Here is a 24,138-nt window from a genome sequence, read left to right on the forward strand (position 1 = left end):
AAGGAGGAGCAGTTGAATGACAACATCTTTTCCACTCATTCACAGAATGCGATGCATTGTGGAGGAGTAGTAATATGAACAAATGAACAATAAGAACAGAGAGGGCAGAAGGGGGAAGGCAGGTGGTGCAACTTTTCTCAGTAGCAGAGACTGCTGTTCACATTCACAGTGCTGGACAACAAATCAGGACAGTATCCGGCAGTTGCAAAGGAGGCACTGCAGGGATGCTTTTTACCTGCTATTAATGGGATACACACCTTAACATGTACCTAAATGCTTGCTGCCGTATTCCAATATGTATATATATATATATATATATATATATATATATACTAAACTAGCTATAATTGAGTATTGCTACTTCATGGAATGAAGTTTGCTGCCTCTAAAAAGTCCCCTTTTAAAATGTTTTATTTTTCATTCTGTTTCCTAAGGTCTTGCTGTAGTCTGACACCATCTAGTGCTATACAACTGAATGGAAGATCAGAAAATACCAAAAAGCAGGAACTAGAGACTGGTCACATGGTCTGCCACTGTCAGGTTACATTTCCTCAGTCATGGATTTCCCTCTGTTGCATTAAATAGAAAGAACTCCGAGAGCTACCACAGGCCGCAAAATGCAAGCTATGCTGCTGAGTAATCTAACATTGAATAGCAGAGAGTAAATTGCAATGCCCAATCTCCATTGTAAATCAGCCCCTGAAAGCAGAGAATAAGAGAAATGATAAGGGAAGTACATGAATTAGCACACCTGAATTTTACAGTCAGAGCAGAGAATAAGAAAAGTTGTACTGCATCCATAGATGCGTGAAGCCTATAACATTAGGGTATACACCCCAAAGCTCAAACACACATGCACACACTCTCTTTTAAATAAATGTAAACAAACATTGTAAAATTATTTACCACTTCCCACATATACTGCAGGTGGGCAGCACTGGTAGGTTAAGTGGCGTACCCGCTTAGAAAGTACGCACTGGTGGATACCAGACACAGCGGATTGTGGATGGTGGTAAATGGCTGCTTTGAGCGGCCAGGATGTCATGTGATCGCTGTGCTATACTCTTTTGGCCTCAGAGACTCCGCTCTCTCCTGGCTCTCTTCCTATCTATCCCAACGCTCCTTCAGTGTTACCTATAACACTGCCACCTCCCCCTCACTCCCCCTCTCTGTTGGGGTCCCCCAAGGTTCTGTCCTCGGGCCCCTTCTCTTCTCCATCTACACCTCTTCCCTTGGTCAACTGATACACTCCAACGGCTTCAACTACCATCTCTATCAATGACACTCAAATCAATCTCTCCACCCCTCACCTCACCCCTTCAGTCTCCACCCGAATCACTAGCCTTCACCGACATATCAGACTGGATGTCACTCCACTTCCTCAAACTAAACCTTGCCAAAACCGAGCTCCTAGTTTTCCCTCCAGCCCGCGCCCCCCCCCTCCCGACCTCTCCATAACGACCAACAACGCCACCATCAGCCCCACCCCGCAAGCCAAAGTACTAGGTGTCATTCTAGACTCCAATCTGTCTTTCCAGCCCCAGATCCAATCACTGACAAATTCATGCAGACTCCACCTCTGCAACATCTCCAAAATACGCACGTTCCTAACTCCAGAAACCACAAAGCAACTCATCCACTCCGTAATCATATCACGACTTGACTACTGCAACTCCCTCCTCGCCGGCCTACCCCAACACAGGCTATTACCGCTCAGGGGTGGACTGACCATCTGGAAACTAGGGCACTGCCTGAGGGCCCGAGTCAGTAGGGGGCCCCATGAGATGCCCCTGGTACCTTTTTCATAGGCTATTTTGAGTTTGGGCAAGGACACAGGGGCCCCATGATCCCCTATTGCCCGGTGGCCTCATGAGATGTCAGTCCGCCCCTGTCCCCACTTCAGTCTATCCTGAATTCTGCAGCCAGACTCATCCACCTCACCAACCGCTCCGTATCCGCCTCCCCCCTCTGCCAATCCCTCCACTGGCTTCCAATTGTCCAACGCATAAAATTCAAAATATTAACATTGACATGCAAAGCTGTTCATAACACTGCCCCAAACTACATCACTGACCTGATATCCATCTACCACCCAACACGCACTCTCTGCTCCTCACAAGACCTCCTACTCTCCAGTTCCCTGGTCTCCTCCTCTCATGCCCATCTCCAGGACTTCTCCAGGGTTTCCCCCATCCTCTGGAACTCGCTACCCCAATCCATCAGACTGTCACCTACCCTCCTCACCTTTAGGCGCACCCTGAAAACCCATCTTTTCAGAGAAGCCTACCCCGCCCTCACCTAATTGCTGATCTCCTCTGCTTTTCCCACCACTCCATCCTCCACATCTATTTCCTCCTGTACCACTCTCCCCTCCCTCCTAGATTGTAAGCTCCAAGGAGCAGGGCCTTCGAACCCCTCGTGTATCGCATTGTATTGTTACTGTACTGTCTCCCACTGTAATGTACAGCGCTGAGCAAACTATTGGCGCTATATAAATACTGTATAATCATAATAATGGTCTCAGTGTCACCACAACTGTTATGAATGGGTTTCGTTCCTAACAGTTGTGCTAAGTTTTGTGATGCTGTGAGTAGCCCACAGCTACACAGTGGACTAATCACAGCACCCTGTACTATGTGACCACAATACCAAGCGTAGATGTTATGATTGAAGTTCAGTTCAAAATATTGCTGTTTTATTGATTATCACTGTAACAGCAATCAAAGTATAAAAAAAAAAACCTGATCACTCCCCCCCCCCCCCCCAGAGTAGTACAGTGACACTATGGTGACAGGTTGTAAAAAAATGGATGTGAAAAAAGAAAAAGTGATTTTAAAAAATGTTGAAAAATTTTATAAAAAATGTTTTATTTTTTTAGCGTACTGTCATAAGTCAATATCCCTGATCACCGTAACACTAGTCACACGATGACACTGTTCTACACAGTTCTACACTAGTGACATTGACCATAGAAAATATGCAGCGCTCATATGCTAAATAATAACTTAATCGTATAATTAAACAGAAAACATTAAAATATTAAACTTGTGACTTCTGTGGTGCATCCACGATTGAAAAACCAGAAGAAAGTTTGTGACTCTTGTGGTAAAGAACTGAGAGTAGCTTGCACTAACCAGATGTCTGAGCACATGGAGCATAGAGTAATTAAGACCTACTCCTGGTACTCTGAGAAGGAAGCCACTGGAAAGGATGATGTCATCTTATCTCTCGCTACTAGATGTCATGTTCCCAGGACAGCAGGACAGAGATCCCAGAAGTGTACATCAGCCATTGGAGGGATTTATCCACCACGTCAGTCAGGAACCAGGAAAAATCAAGCACCTTCAAAAAACCCGGGCTCCCTCCAAAATAAGAGAGCCACAGGCCAGAAGCTCTGATAGTGTAATGCAGGAACCATAAACGCAGCTATATCATAAGAGTCCAGACAGTTGGGGGGCACCTCCCTACACTAGTGACAGTATGTAAAAAAAATTGTGAAAAAAAAAAACAAATTTTATTTTTCTTTATTTTCCCAAGAATTGTGACAAGTCACAACTTCAAAAAAAACTTGCCATGCCTATTATTAAATACGTCAGACTACTTTCCAAAAAAAGGTCATTTGGGGGGGTACTTGTACTGTTCTGGCATTTTAGGGCTACAAGAAATGAGATCATCATTACATCTGGACTGATCCATTTTCAAATATATACCATATAATATATAAATATAAACCATAGTTTGTAGGCACTATAACTTTCACACAAACCAATTAATATACACTCATTGGAATTTTTTTACCAAAGACATATAGCAGAATACATTTTGGTCTAAATTTATTTTGTTGGATATGTTTTATAACATAATGTATACATTTTGTTTATATCATAAAAACCCAGGGGTGATCAAATACCACCAAAAGAAAGCTTTTTTGTGTGAAAAAAAAGTAATATAAATTTCATTTGGGCACAGTGTTGTATGACTGAGCAATTGCTAGTTAAATTAGTGCAGTGCTAAATAGCAAAAAAAACCTCTCTGTGTTCATTCAGAAAAGGAAGGGGCCAGTAAATTACATAAAATATGTGCCACACGAGGTGATTAGGGTATGCCCAGGCACACCCAGCACACCCTGTGCACACGCCTATGACTGCATTCACAAATACACATTTTAAAAAAAATAGAAAAATGAATATGTAGGTTCAGATATACAATATGTTTATAGACAGCCACCTCTGATCAGCATGTTCAGGTAAGAAAGCTGAAAAAAGGGGCTTTTAAAGAAATTATGTGTTACGGTCTGTGAGTTCCGGTCAGTTAGTGTAATTTACACCTAATATATGCTTCTCACAGTTTCTATCAACATAGTAGGGGTGTTAAATTTTGGGATGGGTGACAAGTGGTGTCACATAGACAGTCCGGGGTAAAATTTCTAATTTATAAGATCTTTTTGCAGTACATTTGCATGTCTGAGGTTTGAATTGCAACCATTCATTCATTCTATTTGAAAAAATGCAAACCATACCTAGTTTTTTTAGTATTAATGTGGATTTTGGAAATAAATAATCAGGCATTTGGATAGGACTATAATCATCCTTTGCTAATATTCAGAAGAGGTGTACAGCTGATGAGCACCTTTAACTGAAATCCCCAGCCTATTATATGATAAGGGGCTGCGTAGAATGAGACCTTTCAACAGTACTGTGGACACTAAAAATAATTGCTCTATTTGGCAGAGCCCAGAATGAACTTTATGTGAAATTGCTGATAAACACTAGCAATAGCTTGCTGTCAGATCCATCATTGGAGACTGTAGACAGACCATCATCGATACCCAAAGCAACATTATTATAAAGCCCTTTTTAATGTTTATTGGTTGTAACCTAGCTTTGAATATTGTTTCAAAATGTAACTTATATGACTATTTATATTAATGAGAAAAAAATTAAATGTATGGGCAATAACACAGGTCTGCGACTAAAAAGCTGTTTGATTATTTTCATCTAATTTCCATGTATTTTGGTGTGCTGAAAACAAATAAAATATTGAAAAAACTCCTAGACGTCATGATTTGCCACAAAATACAAAATTGTCTTCAAATTTATCAAATTTTTAAAATTTTTGGTTTTTCTTTTATATTATGGGTTTTTAACCAAATTTAAAGTCCAAATTACTATTAATTAATTCACATAAGTGCATTTAACCACCTTCCGCCCGCCCTATAGTACAATGACGGGTGCCAGGTGGTTCTCTCGTTCTGATAGGACGTCATATGACGTCCTACCATTCTCACTGCGCATGCGCGGCTCAGGGAGCACGCAGTGCGTCGATCGCCGGTCCCCTGTGTCCCTCGGACACAGCGCATCACGGAAAGAGCCGAAGATGTCGGCTCAGTCATGTGATCAGCTGTGTCCAATCACAGCTGATCACATGTAAATAGGGAAATGCCGGTTATCGGCATTTCTCTCCTCTCGAGCTGTCACACTGACAGCTCGAGAGGAGAGGAGAGCCGGTAATCGGCTTTCCGTGGAGGGGACACATACACTGATCATCAGGGCACTGATGATCAGTGTGCCCTGATGATCAGTGTGGCCCCAGAAGTGCCACCTGTCAGTGCTCATCAGTGCCACATACCAGTGCCCATCAGTGCCACGTGCCAGTGCCCATCAGTGCCACATATCAGTGCATACCAGTGCACATCAATGCCACATATCAGTGCCCATCTGAGCTGCCTTTCAATGTCACCCATCAGTGCCAGTCAGTGCCACCTATCAACGCCAATCAGTGCCACATATCAGTGCTGCCAGTCAGTGCCACCTATCAGTGCCAGTCAGTGCCGCCTATCAGTGCCAGTCAGTGCCGCCTATCAATGCCAGTCAGTGCTGCCTATCAGTGCCATATATCAGTGCCATATATCAGTGTCATGTATCAGTGTCATGTATCAGTGCTGCCTTTCAGTGCCCATCAGTGATGCACTCCTCATCAGTGTCCATCACTGCAGCCTCATTAGCGCACATCAGTGAAGGAGAAAAATCACTTATTTACAAAATTGGATAACAAAAACTAAGAAAAAACTCTTTTTTTTCAAAATTTTAAGTGGTTTTTGGTTTGTTTAAGAAAAAATAAAAATCCCAGAGGTGATTAAATACCACCAAAAGAAAGCTCTATCTGTCTCAAAAAAATTATAAAAATTTCATATGGGTACAATGTTGCATGACCGCGCAATTGTCATTCAAAGTGTAACAGCGCTGAAAGCTGGAAATTGACCTGGGCAGGAAGGGGGTATAAGTGCCCTGTAGGCTAGTGGTTAAGATATAAAATGCAAAAAAAACCTTAAAGTGGTTGTCCGAGTTATGTAAAAAAAAATATAGCACTGTAAATCTGATGGTCAGCAATATATACATAAGCTAAGCAAGTTTTAGGGAAAAAAAAATCTATTTCCTCATTTCCCTAGTTCTCTTCTGGTCCTTTGTTGTTATTTGCTGGTAAACAATCTCTGCCCCTCCCCCCCTGCAAAGGGGGTGAATACAAGTGCTGCTCTGAGTGACATGTCTGACTACTGGGATACTCAGCAGCATGCTGTATGTGTAAGCCTCAGCCCTGAGTCTGTGCTTCTAATGGTAGAAGGGGTTAATCTTTCCTGAAGAATCCAGTGGGAGGGAGACACAAAATCACTGGACCAAGAAGAGTTGGCAGCCGAGGGTGTTAACAGTCGGTGAAAAAAATGTCCTTCGAGAAACTTTGGTACCTTCCCATAAAGTTCTTCTACCACCTCTCCACACAAAATTGGGATTGATGAAGCAATTCGTAAAATCACTTCCAAGAGATGGAGAATGCTTCAAATACTTGGTCACCAAGTGACCTGTCGGAGGCAAAATTGAAGGAAGGTGTGTTCGTCGGACCAGATATTTGAAGGCTTATAGTTGATCAAGAGTTTGTCAATACCATGATGGATCCTCAAAAAGAAGGGTGGATTGCATTTAAAGAAGTCGTACAGAAAGTTTTAGGCAATAACAAAGATCCTCACTACAAAAATATCGTCGGACGAACGCTGAAAGCATTTCAAGCTTTAGGTTGCCTCATGAGTTTGAAAGTGCATTTCCTCCAGTCCCACCTTGACTACTTTCCTGAAAATTTGGGAGCTGTGAGTGAGGAACAAGGTGAACGATTCCACCAAGACATTAAAGAGATGGAAAGGAGATACCAGGGAAAATGGATCATTACAATGATGGCAGACTACTGTTGGATGCTTCAGAGAGACATTCCAGATGCTACTCACAAGTGTAAATGCACCAAGAGGAGCCTCACAGGGAAGAAGAATCGAGTTTAGTGTGTGTAGGTGAGCTCATTTCAGTTCAAAAAAGGATTTTTATGAAAAAATTGTAATAAAACTTTAATTTTATAAGTCTATTTCCATTTATTTTGAGGTATTGCCTTATTTAACATAATTACCTAAATTGTCAGGAAACGTGATGTCCTATGACAAAATGGAGGTCATTTTCAGATTCAGCGCACCAAAAAACATAAAGATTATGTGGAATAACCAAAACAGCTCTTGAAAAAAAAATTTTTGCAGACCTGGGTAATTATACATGAAAAAAAATTGTTTACATACTTCTCCTGCAGAGGCCCACAATGCCTGATGGCAATTGCAGCCCTGGTTTCTCTTAATTGTAATATTTTCCCTGATCATTTACCACAACTGTTTTCAGCCAAGCTGATAAAATGGCATGTCCCAGTGGATCATAATACTAGTGTGTTCATACCAAGGCAATATGACAGTAGGAAACATCTATTTAGAAATAATGACTCAGTATACCCAGGTAAACCAAATCATAGGCTGGTCATAAACTGGCAGGAATTATGGGTTGGAATACACTTGCTTACTATTGAACTCATTCAAACCAATACACTTGATTATCACTGAATGCATCAAGACCTGAACTGTACTGAAGCTTTTGACTCCACTTGAATACTAGAATGGGCAAAGGACAATAGAAACCACATATTTACGAATAACGAATCATTATAGCTACAGTACATATATTGGCCATAAACTTGCCAATGCTTCCCCAAGGATGATGGGTGGAAATATACATGCTTAATACTAAACCCATCAAGACTTGTTATGCTGAAACTTGTGATTCCACTAATAGACTAAAACTGGCACAGACATGTGTGTTGCTTTGCTTTGGCCAATGGCAGTGGCGTCACTATGGGGGTGCAGACCGCAACCAGGCAACATAGGGGTGACACCGTCAAGTAGGTAAACTTTGGGTTATGACTGGAATGAGGTGACAACCCTGGAGGAGGGGCAGCGACCTCTGAGGAGGGAGGACATGAATGGTCGGTTCTCTGTTCGCCTCGCCTCCTCTACCCCCATAGCAGGACAAATCCGGCTCACTCCTCCTGAACGTAGTGACATCAACACATGACATGTGCTCCCCAGTTGTCCTGGTAATGGGTGGTTGTTTACTAGCTGGAGCTGGACCGAGTGATGTCCTCCTTGGGACAGGTGAGAGACGTTCCTGGAGGAGGAGGTGCAGGGAAATTGTATTCAATGTGAGATTGTGGGGTGCAGGGGGATTAAAATTTTAGAGGGAGGGGGCTGTAGGGGAATTACAATTGTGTAGGAGAGGGTAATTATAATTCAAGGGGTGGCTACAGGGAAATTATAATTAAAGGGAGGGGGGTGCAAGGGAATTATAATTAAGGGAGGGGGATTATAATTTGGGGGCTGCAGGAGAATTATAATTGTGTGGGGGGATGGTAAATATAATTGAAGGGAATGGGGGGCTGCAGGGGAATTATATGTAACAGAGAAGGATATGTGAGGTGTAAGAATGGGGGGATGGTGTGGGGCAATTATAACAGGCAGGGGGAATGTGGGGTAATTATAACAGGGTGGGGGAAGAATTACAGGATCATTTTAATTTGACGGGGGGAAGTGCCATGGGTTAATTGTAGTAGTGGAGTGGGGGATTAATGATGGGGGGTATGTAATTGTAATGGGGGAAAATATAAATGGAGAGCATTGTGGGGTACTTAGAACTATGAAGTGTGTGTGTGTGTGTGGGGGGGGGGAGTAATTAGATGCAATGTGGGGTAGTTATGATTGGGGCGGTGGGTTCAGGGTATTTATAATGGGGCAGAAGAGGTTGCAGGGTTATTACAATTGGAAGTTAATGCATGGAGATATATGTACCAGATGTGTGAAGTAATTATAATGGGGGGGTGTTGTGGGGCAATTATAAATCTATTGGCGGGGGTGACACCATGTTTTACTGCACCAAGTGACATCAACCCTAATGACACCACTGCCCAATGGATAGAAATAAGGTTGAGAATGATATGTTCAGACATGCACAATTTTTTCAGCATGTTGACGATTTTTACTTGCAAAGAACAAAGACATCCATTAATAATTACTACCAATATTACAATACTGCTTACTGTTATTCACTAGCAATCATTGAAAAGTTATGTTTCCCCACTAACCTAAATTTCTTTGCACAAAAATTTCTGGTGGTCAAAATAGGTTGTCAAATTTGGGTCAGGATTGGAGTGTACGAAACAATCTGTAGTAATGCTGGTTTCCTAAATCCATGCTAGAGGGGCATCATATAATAAAGGGACAATAATAATGAATAATTTATACTAGCCACAATTTAAAAAGGAGAACATACAGAATAAGCATCACTCCTGACCTGAGTTTCTGTGCACAAAAATGAGTATTTCTGATGGTGTAATTAGGTTATCAAAATTGGGGTAGGATGCTGTGTGTTATGGTGCACCGACTTTTATAAAAAATGATCATGTGAGTTTTGGCTGCATTGGCTGTGCATTTAAAATTAAAGCATGTGAGTGACACAACAACACAGTTTATAAATAATGTTTATCTCACATAAAGTATTTCCTGAACATCTTACTTGTAGAAATATGCGCAGTAATGCATGTACTACAATAAGGGACTGAATTGCAATGGAGAGCACATTTGACACTAAAAATAAATAAGTAAATAAATAAATAGTAGTAGAACTATAGGCAAACCTTTTTATTTCATTTTGGATAGAGTAAGGGAGAGTTATAACCCCTGTCAGATTTTTTTGTTTGCCATCTGTGTCCTTTTGCAGAGATTTACCTTCACTTCCTGTCTCATAGCCAAACAGGAAGTGAGAGAAAATCCCTGAAAACGAAGAAAAATTTTGGGGACCCCCCAGATCAGCAACACTAGTGTCCCCATTGGAGATTTCCCCTTTATTACTTTTATTGGGGACAATTCAAAATTTGTGATTTTCTTTTAATTTCACTTTCAATAATAATGGAAAACAGGACAAATAAGAGGGTGAGGCTACCTAACGGGGCACAGACATCAATAAAAACCTGACATGTTCCAATCCATGTCCACTCTGTTCAAAAGTAAAAAAAAGTTTTGCCTTTAGTTATACTTTATGATTAATGGTTTGAAAAAAGAACATCAGAAAAATTCTAACTAATAAGAGATTAGTTGGGGTTCACAATATAAAAGAGGGGACCACAAGTATGAAATGTCAGTGTTTCTTAACAACATTTATCTTCTAATCACATGGTAACCATAAATCTACTGACGTCAAACTTTTCTTTTGCACAAAAAATGAGGTTTTGTCATCATACAGTATATTAACATTTTTTGCATGTATCACATCTACCACTCTTCCTGGGATAGATATAAAATTATTTATAAGATTTAAAAAGGTAAGATACAAGACAGTATATTATATTGCTTCTAGTTAATGTACTGTGACAATGTTTTCTTCTATATATTCTGCTCCATGTCAGATATTATAACAACATGGGATATGTCCAAACTTCATTATATATTGCAAAATGCAGAACATAGTAAAAAAAAACTTACAGCGTATTTCCTCTTGGTGAAAAATTGGAAGCTTTTTCTCGTAAATGAGCAATTAAATTCTCTGTCATTTGCTTTGACTTCCCAAGTGTATCCTGACAATAGACCAAAAAAAGAGAAACATGTAAGACAAATAAACCTATCTCCTAAAACAAACATACTTTATAGATATTCTTCAGTGTTAGAAATGTATCAGTTTAACATTTTTTAACTTGATCTTGTTATGGTATATGTTTCTATTATAGTGTAGCTCAGCCTTTCTCAACCAGGGTGCCTTGAGGTTTTTTCAGTGGTGCCTTGGAAAAATGTCTAAAAATTGCCCAAAACGTGTATACAAGCCTGCCTTTTAGTTACACAAAGCCACAGGTTTTCATTGTGAACCATTACGCCCTTCTAACTGCTAGCGTCCTGACAACTAATTACATCATCAATTGATAAGGAGGGTGTCAGCTGCTTGCACAGCATCCTTGTTTGACTCTACCCTGCCCCTTCCAATCAGTGCTGGGGTAACATTAATTCAGTGATGGAGAAAAATTGAGGGAGAAGAGAAACATTGGAATACTAGTCAGTACCAGTGGGCAAAAGTATATTTGCTTTGGAAGAATAAATCACCTCTAGTATTAGGTGTCCTACATGTGTGGATATTGCTGCGTTATATAAAACTTTTCACATTTAGAAAGGGGTGCTCTTTTAAAATTATGGACAGTCTTGAGGCACCCCATTTTAGAAAGGGGTGCCTCAAGACCGTTCATAGTTTTAAATTGTGCCTCAGGACTGTCCATAATTTGTAAGGGTGCCTTGACTGAGAAAAGGTTGAGGAACACTGGTGTAGCTTAATGTTAGACAAAATGAGCAAGTATCCAGTTTTATATCCAAATTTATAATTTCCACTGTTGAAGGAAGAAATAGCAAGAATCAATAGTTGGCTGCTAGGACTGCTAAGACTTTATAGGAAAAACACAAGTCCTGCAAACATTCAGAAGCATTTTCTCATAATATTAGAAGAGCAATGATGTGCAGCTGACACTGGAGAGAATGTATGTAGACAGGAAGTGGTTGAAATAGACTTTTATAATAAGTCGTGCTAATAAAGGATGACAAAGGTGAAAACAGTATTTTATGGAGAAAAAAAACACATACATTGTTTAGCTGCCATCTAATTAGGGGTTAGCTCTACTTTAAGTAACTGTAAATCCAATAAATAATATCGCCTAAAGGCTTTGAGAAGTTAATGCAATTTCAAAAGTAATGTTTTAAATACTTGTAATTATGCAGCTTTCATTAAATATAATGAATAACATGCTCCTAGTTACACTAGGTGTAGCTAGATCCCTAATGGTTAGACAGGAGCTGAATAGCAGCTCCAGTGCAATAGCCAGAGGGGTTAAATTCATGTCAGGGCTGAGAGACTCTGCAGGCCAGCCCCTCTGAAATGCCCCCTTTTTTTCTCTGAGGTTTTCAGGGGAGGGCCTTGGAGGCAGTGGGTGGATCTGAGGAGTGGTAGGCTGCACCTTTGAGGGACCTCAGCCAATCCCCAACAGGAGACTTGACAAGGGGCTGGACTCCCTTAAGAGGTGTTAGAGTCTGCTCAGTGGGGCAGGAGTTAGAATGTGGTGGTGAGAGAGGAGTGTGAGTCAGGAAGATGTGAGGCTGGAGGAAGAAGGCTGCCAGGAGACTTGTTGGGATGGGGCCTTCCTGCGAGCCTGGAGCTCAGGACTCACTGATCCCCTGAGAGAGGACAACCTGATTGGCAAGGAAGGAGCAGCCCAGCTGATAGGCCTGGTAGCAGCAGTCGTTCCACAAGCTGTACAGGAGAGGATCTGAGTGAGTACGCCTGCCCCCCATGGCCGGATAGGGAAAAGAGCACTCTGATGGGAAACCAGATTAGCCCTCTGCTACTGACTGTGCACCTTATTTAAGGGAACAGAAGCCAGATCCCCTGCTCAGGAAGAACATCTTCAGATTGGTGGGTGAACAGGAGTAATCTAGATTCGGGGGTAGTACAACTGGAGCTGCTAGCTAGTACTCTAACAGAGACTGTGTGTCAGAGAGAGAAGAAGTTGTGAATAGTTCAGCAAGTTTGGCCTCAGATTTCAACAACAAAACCAACGCTCAAGGCTTCATTTCTGTCAGTGGTTGAAAGCTGTATGGAAAATGCTAACCCAAATTCATCAGCAACCCCTAAGGGGATAGTGCTACATATTCAACTGTTGATCCTGCCACGAAGGTATGTATTCAGGAACTTCTTATTATAGGGTGTCTTTTCCTATCTGCCATTTATGCTCCTGTGTTTTGTCACATGGACTTCCAATGAAGACTACAAGTTGCCATTTCATCACATATTATGCAGGTATTGATCACTGTTGTCACCAACATACCTTAAGAAACGCACCCTAAGAAATATCATGCTGCCATTACTAAGAGCATATAAATAGGTAGCGGCTACAGAAAATTAGTAGCACATGTATGCAACAAAGGATAAAAAGTGTGTATGTGCAACAATAGATAAAGGCCCCCTCTAGGATAGGCAGTCTGATGTCCTTATTTTTCAAGAAGTTTCTCATACAGACCTTTTTTTCAGCTGTCCTCAACAGGCCATATGACATCATGGGTCTTTTTCTCCCTATGGTGGGCACCGCTGAATGCTGTGGTCCACAGAGTCACGGCACCACTGTTCTCTGCCACATTCTCCTATACGTCTAGGCCAGCTTAATGATGTGTCCATGATCTATAGTCTCACAGGAAGTAGACTAAGCAATATTGGCAGTCATTCAACCTGAAAAAGGACTGGTGCTGGGTCTCAGATATGCTGGTCTGCAGGGGGCATCACCAGATAGCAGATAAGTATTGCAATGAAAGCTGCACTTTTCATTAATGCTGGACAATGTGTTTTTAATTTTTTTCCTGGGGTTGGCCTTTAACATCCCACTTTGAGCAATTCACTCTGTTGTGCCTACACAGATTTTTCAGTCCACCTTCAGTCTTCAGAAAAGGTCTGGGAAATATATTATGAGCCTTCACATTTCAAACTCCTGGCAACTACAGAATTCTTTGTGACCCACTGAAGGGATTCTGTTATGGGAGAAGCTGCCATTGCTTGCCCTTTTCTGAAAATGCTAGTAGCTTGGCTTTGTATGGATTTAATCCTTTGAGTTACTGACCTTGGACATGCATGCTACAAAAAAGCACTGAAGCAAATGCATCATCATACAGTAGTTACTGTACATTGGATTGTTGTTGCATTGGATGGAAAAAAAAACAAGTCAATCCAGTTCAACCAATAGAAAAAAAAACACACTCAGGCATAAATAGAACACCTCCATATACACAATTCTATACCTACAGTTGATGACATGACAGACAGGCAGCTAGCATTTTTAAAAAAGAACAGTAGTCTCCCTACTAGTTAGTGTTCCTTTAAGTCAAAGGTCTCCAGTTCATCTGCTGCATTACCCTCTGTCTTTGTTTGGACTGCTACTAACTATTGCAGCAATATGCTTCCAGCTATCATCCATCACTTTGCTTTCCTTTAATTTACTACATTCTAAAAATAGTCTATTATAGATATTTATGTGTGCCTCGAACAAGAATCAATTGACCTATTTAGTTTTGTTGCATGTGAATTCTTGCTATTATATATCCTACCTGGATCACTACTATATCCATGTGTATCTTTGCTTTGATTCCACTGGCTCATCGTCACTTTGCAAGAACCTAAAACAAAAAAATATTGTGGATATTCAAAGAGTAAAGTGACAGGCAATACATTAAAGAGTACATATGTAAGAGTCGTTTGTTACATTTTCATAGTTCCATAGATAGGTTGAACAAAGACATAAGTCCTTCTAGTTCAATGAATCGAAAAAAAAAAAGAATAAACAAAATACCTAAATAGAAAACCTCTATATACAGAACCCTTTACCCCAAGTTGATAAAGAGGAAGGTGAAAAAACTTCTATAAAGCCTGATCCAATTTTGCTCCAGCTGGAGAAAGTAAATTTTTTCCTGATCCCTGAGAAGGAAATCACATATTCCCTGTGTCGAGTAAGTGCAGTGTGGTGCTGCGGCAGTAAACACACAGAGGCTTGAAATGTAGTGAACAATGTACTGAAGAACTTGCAAACAACACAACAACAACCAAGCAGGGAGCTCACCAGACCAGGAACAATCAATTGAATAATCAATGCAGCAGAGAGTCAGCAGTAGTATGCTCCGGGGGGGGGGGGGGGGGTTGGGGGTAGATCATGGCCTAGTCAGGCCAACCCAAAAGTTAACTTGCTGAAGTGCAGCCCTGAGCTGTCCCTATCACTAGTAGATGTCAGATGGGTATGCTCTCCCTACTCTAGCCACTTTGCAAGTAGGTGCCAAAAACCTGGGCTTAAAAGGACTTAAAAAGAGTCCGTGCCCAAGATGGCCACCAGGGTCACCTGGATGCAGTGTAGCTAACCAGAACGCTGCTCCAGGAACCAAGGGCACCACAGAAAAAACAAGTTTCTCTAGACTTCCCCTCCAGCTGCAGTACCACTTTGATAAGCGCTACCTACAGTGGAGAAATTAGACTGCACTGGCCTACACTTGGATCAACATTCTCTTTTTACCTATAAATGTTAATATCCAGTTATATTTTGTGCAATTAAGAATACATTCAGCTCTTTTTTAAAAGCAATCTACTGAGCTGACCAGAACTAGTTCTTGAGGCAGTCTATTCCACATTTTCACATCTCTTACTGTAATAAATCCCTTATGTATGTGGTAAGGGTGAAAGTGAATAACTCAACACCAAGTTCACTACATGGAACGCTTTTGTATGTATATGTAAGGGAATTCCCGTGAGACGGCTGGTGAATAGACGTGCGCATGTGCACAGAAATGCACGATCACGCACACGCACGGTGAAGATTGGCACCAGACAGACTATTTAAAAGGTGCCTCTGCCTGTGCTGAGTGCTGACTGGTCTTCAGCTGTTCGTGTTTCCTGCTTGTTCCTGTGTGATTTCCTTGTTACTGACCCGGCTTGTTCCTGACCTGACTCTGATTACTCTCCTGCTTGATTCTTGTTTCTGACTTCGGCTCTGCTCCTGACTTTGGCTTGCTTATGATTTGGTACCTCACTGTCCACAAATTGATGACTCTGGCTATTCCTTTGACATTGCTCCTGTCTCCCAACCCTGCTTCCTGCCTTGCTCTGGTGCACACCTGGTGATCTACCATACCAGCTCTGTATATTACTACTGTGCCTGAGTCGGAAGTTCATCAGTATTCCAAAGTCTCTAACTGCAAGAGCTGCAAACAACATCTGCTGGCGCTCTTGTCCCCCTGGTCCCTAGACACCCTCTGTTCCACTTCCAGTGGGGTCAGGGCTAGTGACACAAGTGAGGCCGACCTCGTTATTTCAGTCTCCAATCAGGTATGTGACAGTATATATGGTGATCATATACCCCCTTAATCTCCTCTCCTCAAGAGAGAAAAAAAATCACTTCAGCTAATCTTCTCATAGCTGAGCTCCTCTGTTACTCTTATAAGTTTGGTTGCCCTTCTTTTCACTTTCTTCAGTTCTCCAAAGAGACCCAAATCTGAACTGCATATTCTAAATGAAGTCTTACTAATGATTTGTACTGGGGCAAGATGATGTCTCCCTCTCTAGAAGAAGAAACTATTTTGCTAGCTTTAGAAACTGCAGCTTGGCATTGCATGTTATTATTGGGTCTATGATCTACCAGAATATCCATGATTTTCCAATACACACATGCATGTTTTTATCCCCCAAGCGCAGAACTTTACATTTACCAACATCACAAATCATTTCCCACACAGTTGCTCAATTAAATAGTGTCTTGAGGGTGGCTTGTGTATTGGAGACATCCTGTAGGGACATTATTTCAATACATAGCTTGGTGTCATCTGAAAACACTGAAATGGTACATTGTATCATTTCTGGTCTTCCGTGTGTGTCCCCTACTCTCCTACACTCGATGGGAGGCAGAGCCTTCTCCTGCTATGCTCCAAAACTCTGGAATTCACTTCCAAAGATCACCAGAGAGTTATCTCCTCTAAACGCAGTCAAATCAAATCTAAAAACATTTTTTATTAGAAAAACTTGTAAAGTAAAAAATTTAATTGTCCCTTTTTTCCTTTATTTTGTCCTGCATATTTCTTGTGTTTTCTTTGTAAAGTGCTTTGTGACACTGCCTTTAAAAATGCTATATAAAATAATATTTATTATTATTATTATTATTATTATTATTAATAATATTAGTAGTACTATTATTAGACTGCAGGACTTCTCCAGGACTTCCCCCATCCTCTGGAATTCACTACCCCAATCCATCAGACTGTCACCTACCCTCCTCACCTTTAGGCGCACCCTGAAAACCCATCTCTTCAGGAAAGCCTACCCCACCCTCATCTAGCTGCCGATCTCCTCCACTCCTCCTACCACTCCATCCCCCACAGCCACTTCCTCCTGTACCACTATCCCCTCCCTCCTAGATTGTAAGCTCGAAAGAGCAGGGCCCTTGAACCCCTTGTGTATTGTTTTGTTACTGTATTGTCTCATGTTCTGTCCCCCACTATAATGTACAGCGCTGAGCAAACCTTTTGGTGCTATATACAGTTGTGTCCAAAATTATTCAACCCCCACTGAAATTGAGTGTTTTGGCCAGTTTGACATTGCTTTTGATCATTCAGTCATCTTGCTTACATTTACATTAAAGAGGCACTTGTAGGTCAGACAAATATAACATAACAGTTATAATGAAATAACCACAAATGTCTTTTCTGTGCTCACAGCATTATCAGTTTTATTCAACCCCCAAGTGACATTCAATCTTAGTACTTAGTACAGCATCCTTTTACAGTTATAACAGCTTTTAAACGTGAAGCATAGCTTGACACAAGTGTCTTGCAGCGATCTACGGGTATCTTCGCCCATTCTTCATGGGCAAAGGCCTCCAGTTCAGTCACATTCTTAGGCTTGCGCACTGCAACTGCTTTCTTTAAGTCCCACCAGAGGTTCTCAATCGGATTTAAGTCTGGTGACTGCGATGGCCACTCCAAAATGTTCCAGCCTTTCCTCTGCAACCATGCTCTAGTGGACTTGGAGGTATGCTTGGGATCATTGTCCTGTTGAAAGGTCCAACGTCTCCCAAGCCTCAGGTGTGTGACGGACTGCATCACGTTTCCATCCAATATCTCCTGGTACTGAAGAGAATTCATGGTACCTTGCACACGCTGAAGCTTCCCTGTACCTGCAGAAGCAAAACAGCCCCAAAGCATGATTGACCCTCCACCATGCTTCACAGTAGGCAAGGTGTTCTTTTCATCATAGGCCTTGTTCTTCCTCCTCCAAACATAGCGTTGATCCATGGGCCCAAACAGTTCTAATTTTGTTTCATCAGTCCACAGAACACTATCCCACAACTTTTGTGGTTTGTCCACATGGCTTTTGGCATACTGCAGTCGACTCTTCTTATTCTTTGGAGACAGCAAGGGGGTACGCCTGGGAGTTCTGGCACGGAGGCCTTCATTACGCAGTGTGCGTCTTATTGTCTGGGCTGAAACTTCTGTACCCACATCTGACAAATCTTTTCTCAGTTCCTCAGCAGTCACACGGGGACTTCTCTCCACTCTACGCTTCAGGTAGCGCACAGCAGTCGAAGTCAGCATCTTCTTTCTGCCACGACCAGGTAGCGTTTCAACAGTGCCCTTTGCCTTGAATTTGCGAATGATGCTTCCTAAGGTGTCTCTTGGTATGTTTAACATCTTTGCAATCTTCTTATAGCCATTGCCCTTCCTGTGAAGAGAAATCACCTCTTCTCTTGTCTTCCTGGACCATTCTCTTGCCTTCACCATGTTTGTAACCACACCAGTAAATGTCTAGAAGGAGCTGAGTATCACAGTCATTTTAAAGCTGCCTAATTGGTGCTTATTATGCTTGATTGCTGCTCGGTGACATCCACAGGTGTTTTCAATACCTGATGGAAAGCACCTGTATGAACCTCTGTTCTTCAGAGTGGTAGTCTTTAAGGGGTTGAATAATTGTGGCAATGAAGAAACCACATAAGAACCATTTACTACTGTATTACATAAACAATTGATGTCATTTTAGTTGCATTTGGGTAGTTACAACGTCCTTGTAGGATTTGATTCTGAATACAATTCCAAATGTACACTATAGTCCCTAAACCCCTTTACAGCATTGGGGGTTGAATAATTTTGGACACAACTGTAAATACTGTATAATAATAATAAAAAGTGTTCCAACACTGAACCTTAGTGTACACCACCAATAACCTTATTGACTTCAGAATATGAATCATTATTCACTACTCTCTGAATACAGTCTTTAAAGTGGAATTCCAGTCACAATCTAACTAAGGCTAAACCTACTCCCACCCCCATTCTAAGCTTATTCTGTCTAACCCTATAAATAAAAGATCCCTATACTTACCTATCCTGAAGCCACTCTGGTCTGGTCCCAGGATGAGCTGTCAATGGCCATTTCTGTGTAGAGGAGGGGCAGCCGACAACAGGTGCCCCATAGTACTGTAAGTCTATGGGTGACGCCATCTCCCAGGCATTTCCAGTGATTGTTGGCTTCCTCTCTGGCAGACAGAAGCTGCCGCTGGAGACCTGCGGCAGCTTCTGTCTGCCTTTCTGGTTTCAGAAAGGTAATTATAGGGATCTTTTCTTTACAGGGTTACATAGAATAGCTTTGGAATGGGGGAGGAAGTATGTTTAGCCTTAGTTAGATTGCGACTGGAATTCCACTTTAAGACACCTTTCTATCAATTTAAAAACTGAATTTTCCAAGCCTGTAAATGCTTTTGCAAAGTCAAAATATACTATATCTACAGCTACTCCGTTATCTAAGTTTTTGCTTGCTTCCTCATTAAAAGACAGCAACCATATACAAAAGTTTTTTGCTCAGTTAGAGCCTCTGTTTCCATTTGATAGCTGAGTATCTGCTTGGGACATTTATCTGTTCTATTTGTCTTAGTAATCATCATGGAACAGAAGGTGTTGTAAAATTTGTACAGCTGAAAATTTAACAATGTGAACTTCTGTTCTGGTGATGACTGTGGGAATTCCTTCTCAATCTTCTCAGTTTCCATATATTTCCAGTTGTATCTCTTAGACAGGGAATAAAGGGAAGAGAAGTCTCCTAGGATACAGACAGCATAAAATAAATTACACAGGTTCTTTTTTAGATTTTTTTCTTTTATTTAGTTTTTCCAAAGGTAGCACATTACACTTACATTATGTTTCATACAAAGATTACATTCCAGTGTACTTAATCAGTATAATAAATGCGTATCTTAGAATATATTCACCACATCACAACACCTTAAGCAAATGTTACATAAAATCTGGTCTGGTTGCTCATTTATATTAGCAAAGTACATTTAACCCAGGAATGTATTTTGTGAAAAGACTGCAGTTTTTAGAATACTTGGGAATTAAGAAACTATTAGGAGAAAGGGAAAAGTGAGAGCAAAAAATGGAGAGAGGACAAAGGACTGTACGAAATGGGAGAAGAGAGAAAAAAAGGAGGAGGGAAAGGATGACTAAGGAATCACAGGGGCTACTTTGTCCCTATGCACCAGTATTTATTGGAGTGTAAGCCTGGAGTAGATTACATAGTTCTGGAGCAACTAGTTCTAAAGCAAGGTATACATGGACATTTTTTTTCATTCCAGCAGCAGGTTGAAAGAAAAAAAACTGACTGATCCCTGCAGCCACAAAAGTGATGTCCCTTGCCACACTATTGTATACTGACAGTGGGGACTCCCCCACCCTTGTCCTAAAACCCTGATCCACGCTGCAGCCCCTGGCTGCAAGTGCTGATTGAAAGCAGGTTTTCCAGAGGAACTGTTCATTAAAAGCTGGTCTAACATATGGCTTCTCTTGAACAAACATGCTAAACTGGCTGAATTTCATGTTTACCCAACTTAAGACATTTAGGGAAGCTGGAAACCCTGGAAGCTGTTTTCTATGTAGAGCTGCACCACATTTTGTACCATGTAGCTTTACTAAATAACCCCCCTAAGTGACACTTCAAATGAAATTGAAGAAAAGAAAAATGTAAATGGTGCAAAGTACTGATATTAACAACCTACCTCCCCTTCACCACATCTCACTGCAGGGTATAATTAACAGCTGTCTGCAGGTTAAAATGGAGCATTTTAGTGTACAGCAGTGTGAATGAGCCCTAACTGCTATATCTGCTTACTTATTGCATATCTCTTTATCCCTTTTTAGATTAGACTCTATCCACCTTCTTTAGACCTCATCAATGCTATAAAATACCAAATTCCCAGGATTCATGGTCCTGATGGTTTTCGCCCTCCCCCCCAGCCTGTAACTAAGTTACAGGTTTCTTTGGAGGGAGCGAGTATCAATATTTATTGGCACCGGCTCCCAATTCTGCAATCCTCATCTAGGCAAGGATGACATCCCTTGCCCTGCTCCCTTCCCTTCTGCACATATCACATGACCCTGGAGGATGCAGGATTATTCATAAATCACTGCGTGAGCTTGCCCATGTGCAGTGGGGAGCCAGCTGTGGTTCCTCAGGAAGCCATAGCCAACTCCCATATTCAAGATGGTGGCTGTGATGACCTGCAGAGAACCTCTTACCTGGTCCTCAAGCACTGATAAGTACCTGATTTTTAAAAGCACAGCAGCTACAGTATTCAATACCTGTTCCCTGAACTGAAGGCCCTCTTTAATATAATGGAACACACTATTTTGTACCTATCTTTTATATTTCTGATAGATTCTTATATTCTATTATGCAATTTCCTTGTTGAAATCCCTACATACTGGTGCCCACAGGGATACTCCAGATTGTATGTGACATGTGTACATATCATTGCATGTAATAAACTTGTTTATATTATACGCCTCATCTGTCACCTTTGATTGAAAATCAGTTTTTATTATTTTTATGCTATACTTTACCATTCTGCATGGTGTACACCTTTTACATGGGTAAAAACCAATACCAATACCAATAAAGAGTGTGGTTTTACTTTTATTTAGTGGATCTTGAACATTGTGGACCAATTTGGATCATAAAGTTTGTGCTTTTATACACATAAACTGAGATTTTATGTGTCCTTTTGTTCCTAATATTTTACCCCTCTGTAGGATTGGCTAATATATTTAAAGACACATTCTTGTATAATGCATACTGTAATTTGTGATCAAAGCAAAATCATTGATTTCAACCACTTTTTCTAACCAATACACATATTGCTTTGTGTTTGCCCTTCTCCTCAAATTTATCTGTTTAAAGCTTTGTTTAATCCACAGAACCATATTTTGTACATTATTTTCAAATCCTTGTCAGTCCAGAAATCCATCTAGGATGGTGGCATGTCCTTAGTCTTTAAAAATAATAGGATCCAAAATAAATTAACCTTATACTAATACATTGTACCATATTGGTTCTTATTACCTGTTGCAAAATTTATTCCAGTAGATACTGGATGTCCTCCCAAATCATAAAAATGTCCAAACCTTTTTCATAGTGGCAGGAGGTGACAGTTTTTACAAAACGTTTACCCATAGCTACTTTACTAGATTGCAAATAGAATTGCCAATTATATCAAACATAATTTTCATAGATTGCAATCTAAAATAAAATGTATTTGTTCCTCTGACATATCTCCCTTACTCTCCAATGATCATTTTGCAATTTTTATCCCATCTACATGTTATATGTTTGTATATAATGATACTATGTCAGTTGTAACAAAGATAGCATCTTTCTCAAATGCACACCTTCTGGGTGCTGCATAATATGCTTGCTATCTTTAAGACAGGCCCAAGTCATTGTTACTAAGGGTGGAAAAAAACAATATATATAGATTCACCCAATACTGAATACATGGAGTCAATGACACTAAAGGATCTCCCTAGAGATCTAATTTTTGTGTATGTTTGGGACATATATTTCTTTCATTCAGCCCACAGCACAGATTAACAGTGCTGTTCAAGAGGCATGAGCATTGTTGATTTGAGCATGGTGCTAAAGGAAGTATCAGACCACCAGAGACACAGACCAATATAGTTACATGGTCCAGAGGAAGGCAAAAAAAAACAGCAAAGAATTTGCTATTGCAGGGGAAAAAATTCCTTCCTGATCCCCGAGAGGCAATCAGATATTCCCTGACTCAACTTTGCCTATAAATGTTAGGACTTAGATTCCGCGCCCTGGGGAATTCCAGTCTGTGGAGCGCTAGAGGCTACCGCCGGTCGGTCCATAACAACTGGCTTCCGATTGCCCAACGGATAAAATTCAAATTGCTAACATTGACGTATAAAGCTGTTCATAATACTGCCCCTAACTACATCACCGATCTGGTATCCAAATACCACCCAAAACATTCTCTCCGCTCCTCACAAGACCTCCTACTCTCTAGTTTCCTGGTCTCCTCCTCCCATGCCCGTCTCCAGGACTTCTCCAGGGCTTCCCCCATCCTCTGGAACTCCCTACCCCAATCCATCAGACTATCACCTACTCTCCTCACCTTTAGGCGCACCCTGAAAACCTATCTCTTCAGGGAAGCCCACCCTCAGCTAATTACTGAACTCCTCCACTCTTCCTACCACTCCATCCCCCACAGCTATTTCCTCCTTTACCACTTTCCCCTTCCTCCTAGATTGTAAGCTCCAAGGAGCAGGGCCCTCGAACCCCTTGTGTATTGAATCGTATTGTTACTGTACTGTCTCGTGTACTGTCTCCCATTATAATGTACAGCGCTGAGCAAACTATTGGCGCTATATAAATCCTGTACAATAATAATAATGATGTGCATCAGAGTGGCCGTTTCTGCAGTCTTCATGGGAGTCAGTAGCTGGGCACTGGTGAACAGGGCCAGAATGCAGCAAAGGCAGAAGAGGCACCCTCTGTTTTGAAGGGAGGTGCAGTTAGAGTAGGAGCCTCTTCTACCTCTATGTCACCCAGCATTGTGCAGGAATGAGCTATCAAACTGATAGCTATATCCAGAAGAATATACTAGGAGAGTGTGGCTGTGTACTGATAATCAGAGCACAGAGGACAGCTGTTAATGTGACTGCAGAGGTCCATTGCTTAGGATAGGAAAGCAACTCTCCCAATGTAATCTGCAGGAATGTGCTGTCAGTGTGACAGCCCAGTCCTGCTTTGCATTCATTTATTAGAGAAAGCTAATGTTGTTTTGGGTGTCACTCCAGATTCCCATCCATGACTAAGCCCATGGGCAAGG

General features: G+C 41.2%; 1 protein-coding gene across 1 annotated transcript in view; it reads right to left on the reverse strand.

The window, feature by feature from the left end:
* Positions 1 to 11,350, reverse strand: part of ATP8B3 (ATPase phospholipid transporting 8B3) — a 217,822-nt gene extending 206,472 nt beyond the window's left edge. Inside the window, 2 exon segments of the mRNA XM_089687466.1 lie at positions 10,889 to 10,980; positions 11,284 to 11,350. Coding sequence (XP_089543592.1) covers positions 10,889 to 10,980; positions 11,284 to 11,350 — 159 coding nt within the window.
* Between the last annotated feature and the right edge of the window lie 12,788 nt (positions 11,351 to 24,138).

The sequence above is a fragment of the Staurois parvus genome, unplaced genomic scaffold, assembly GCF_062004578.1.
Source record: "Staurois parvus isolate SC_StPar_1 unplaced genomic scaffold, SC_StPar_1.0 ptg000425l, whole genome shotgun sequence".
Taxonomy (NCBI): Eukaryota; Metazoa; Chordata; class Amphibia; order Anura; family Ranidae; genus Staurois; species Staurois parvus.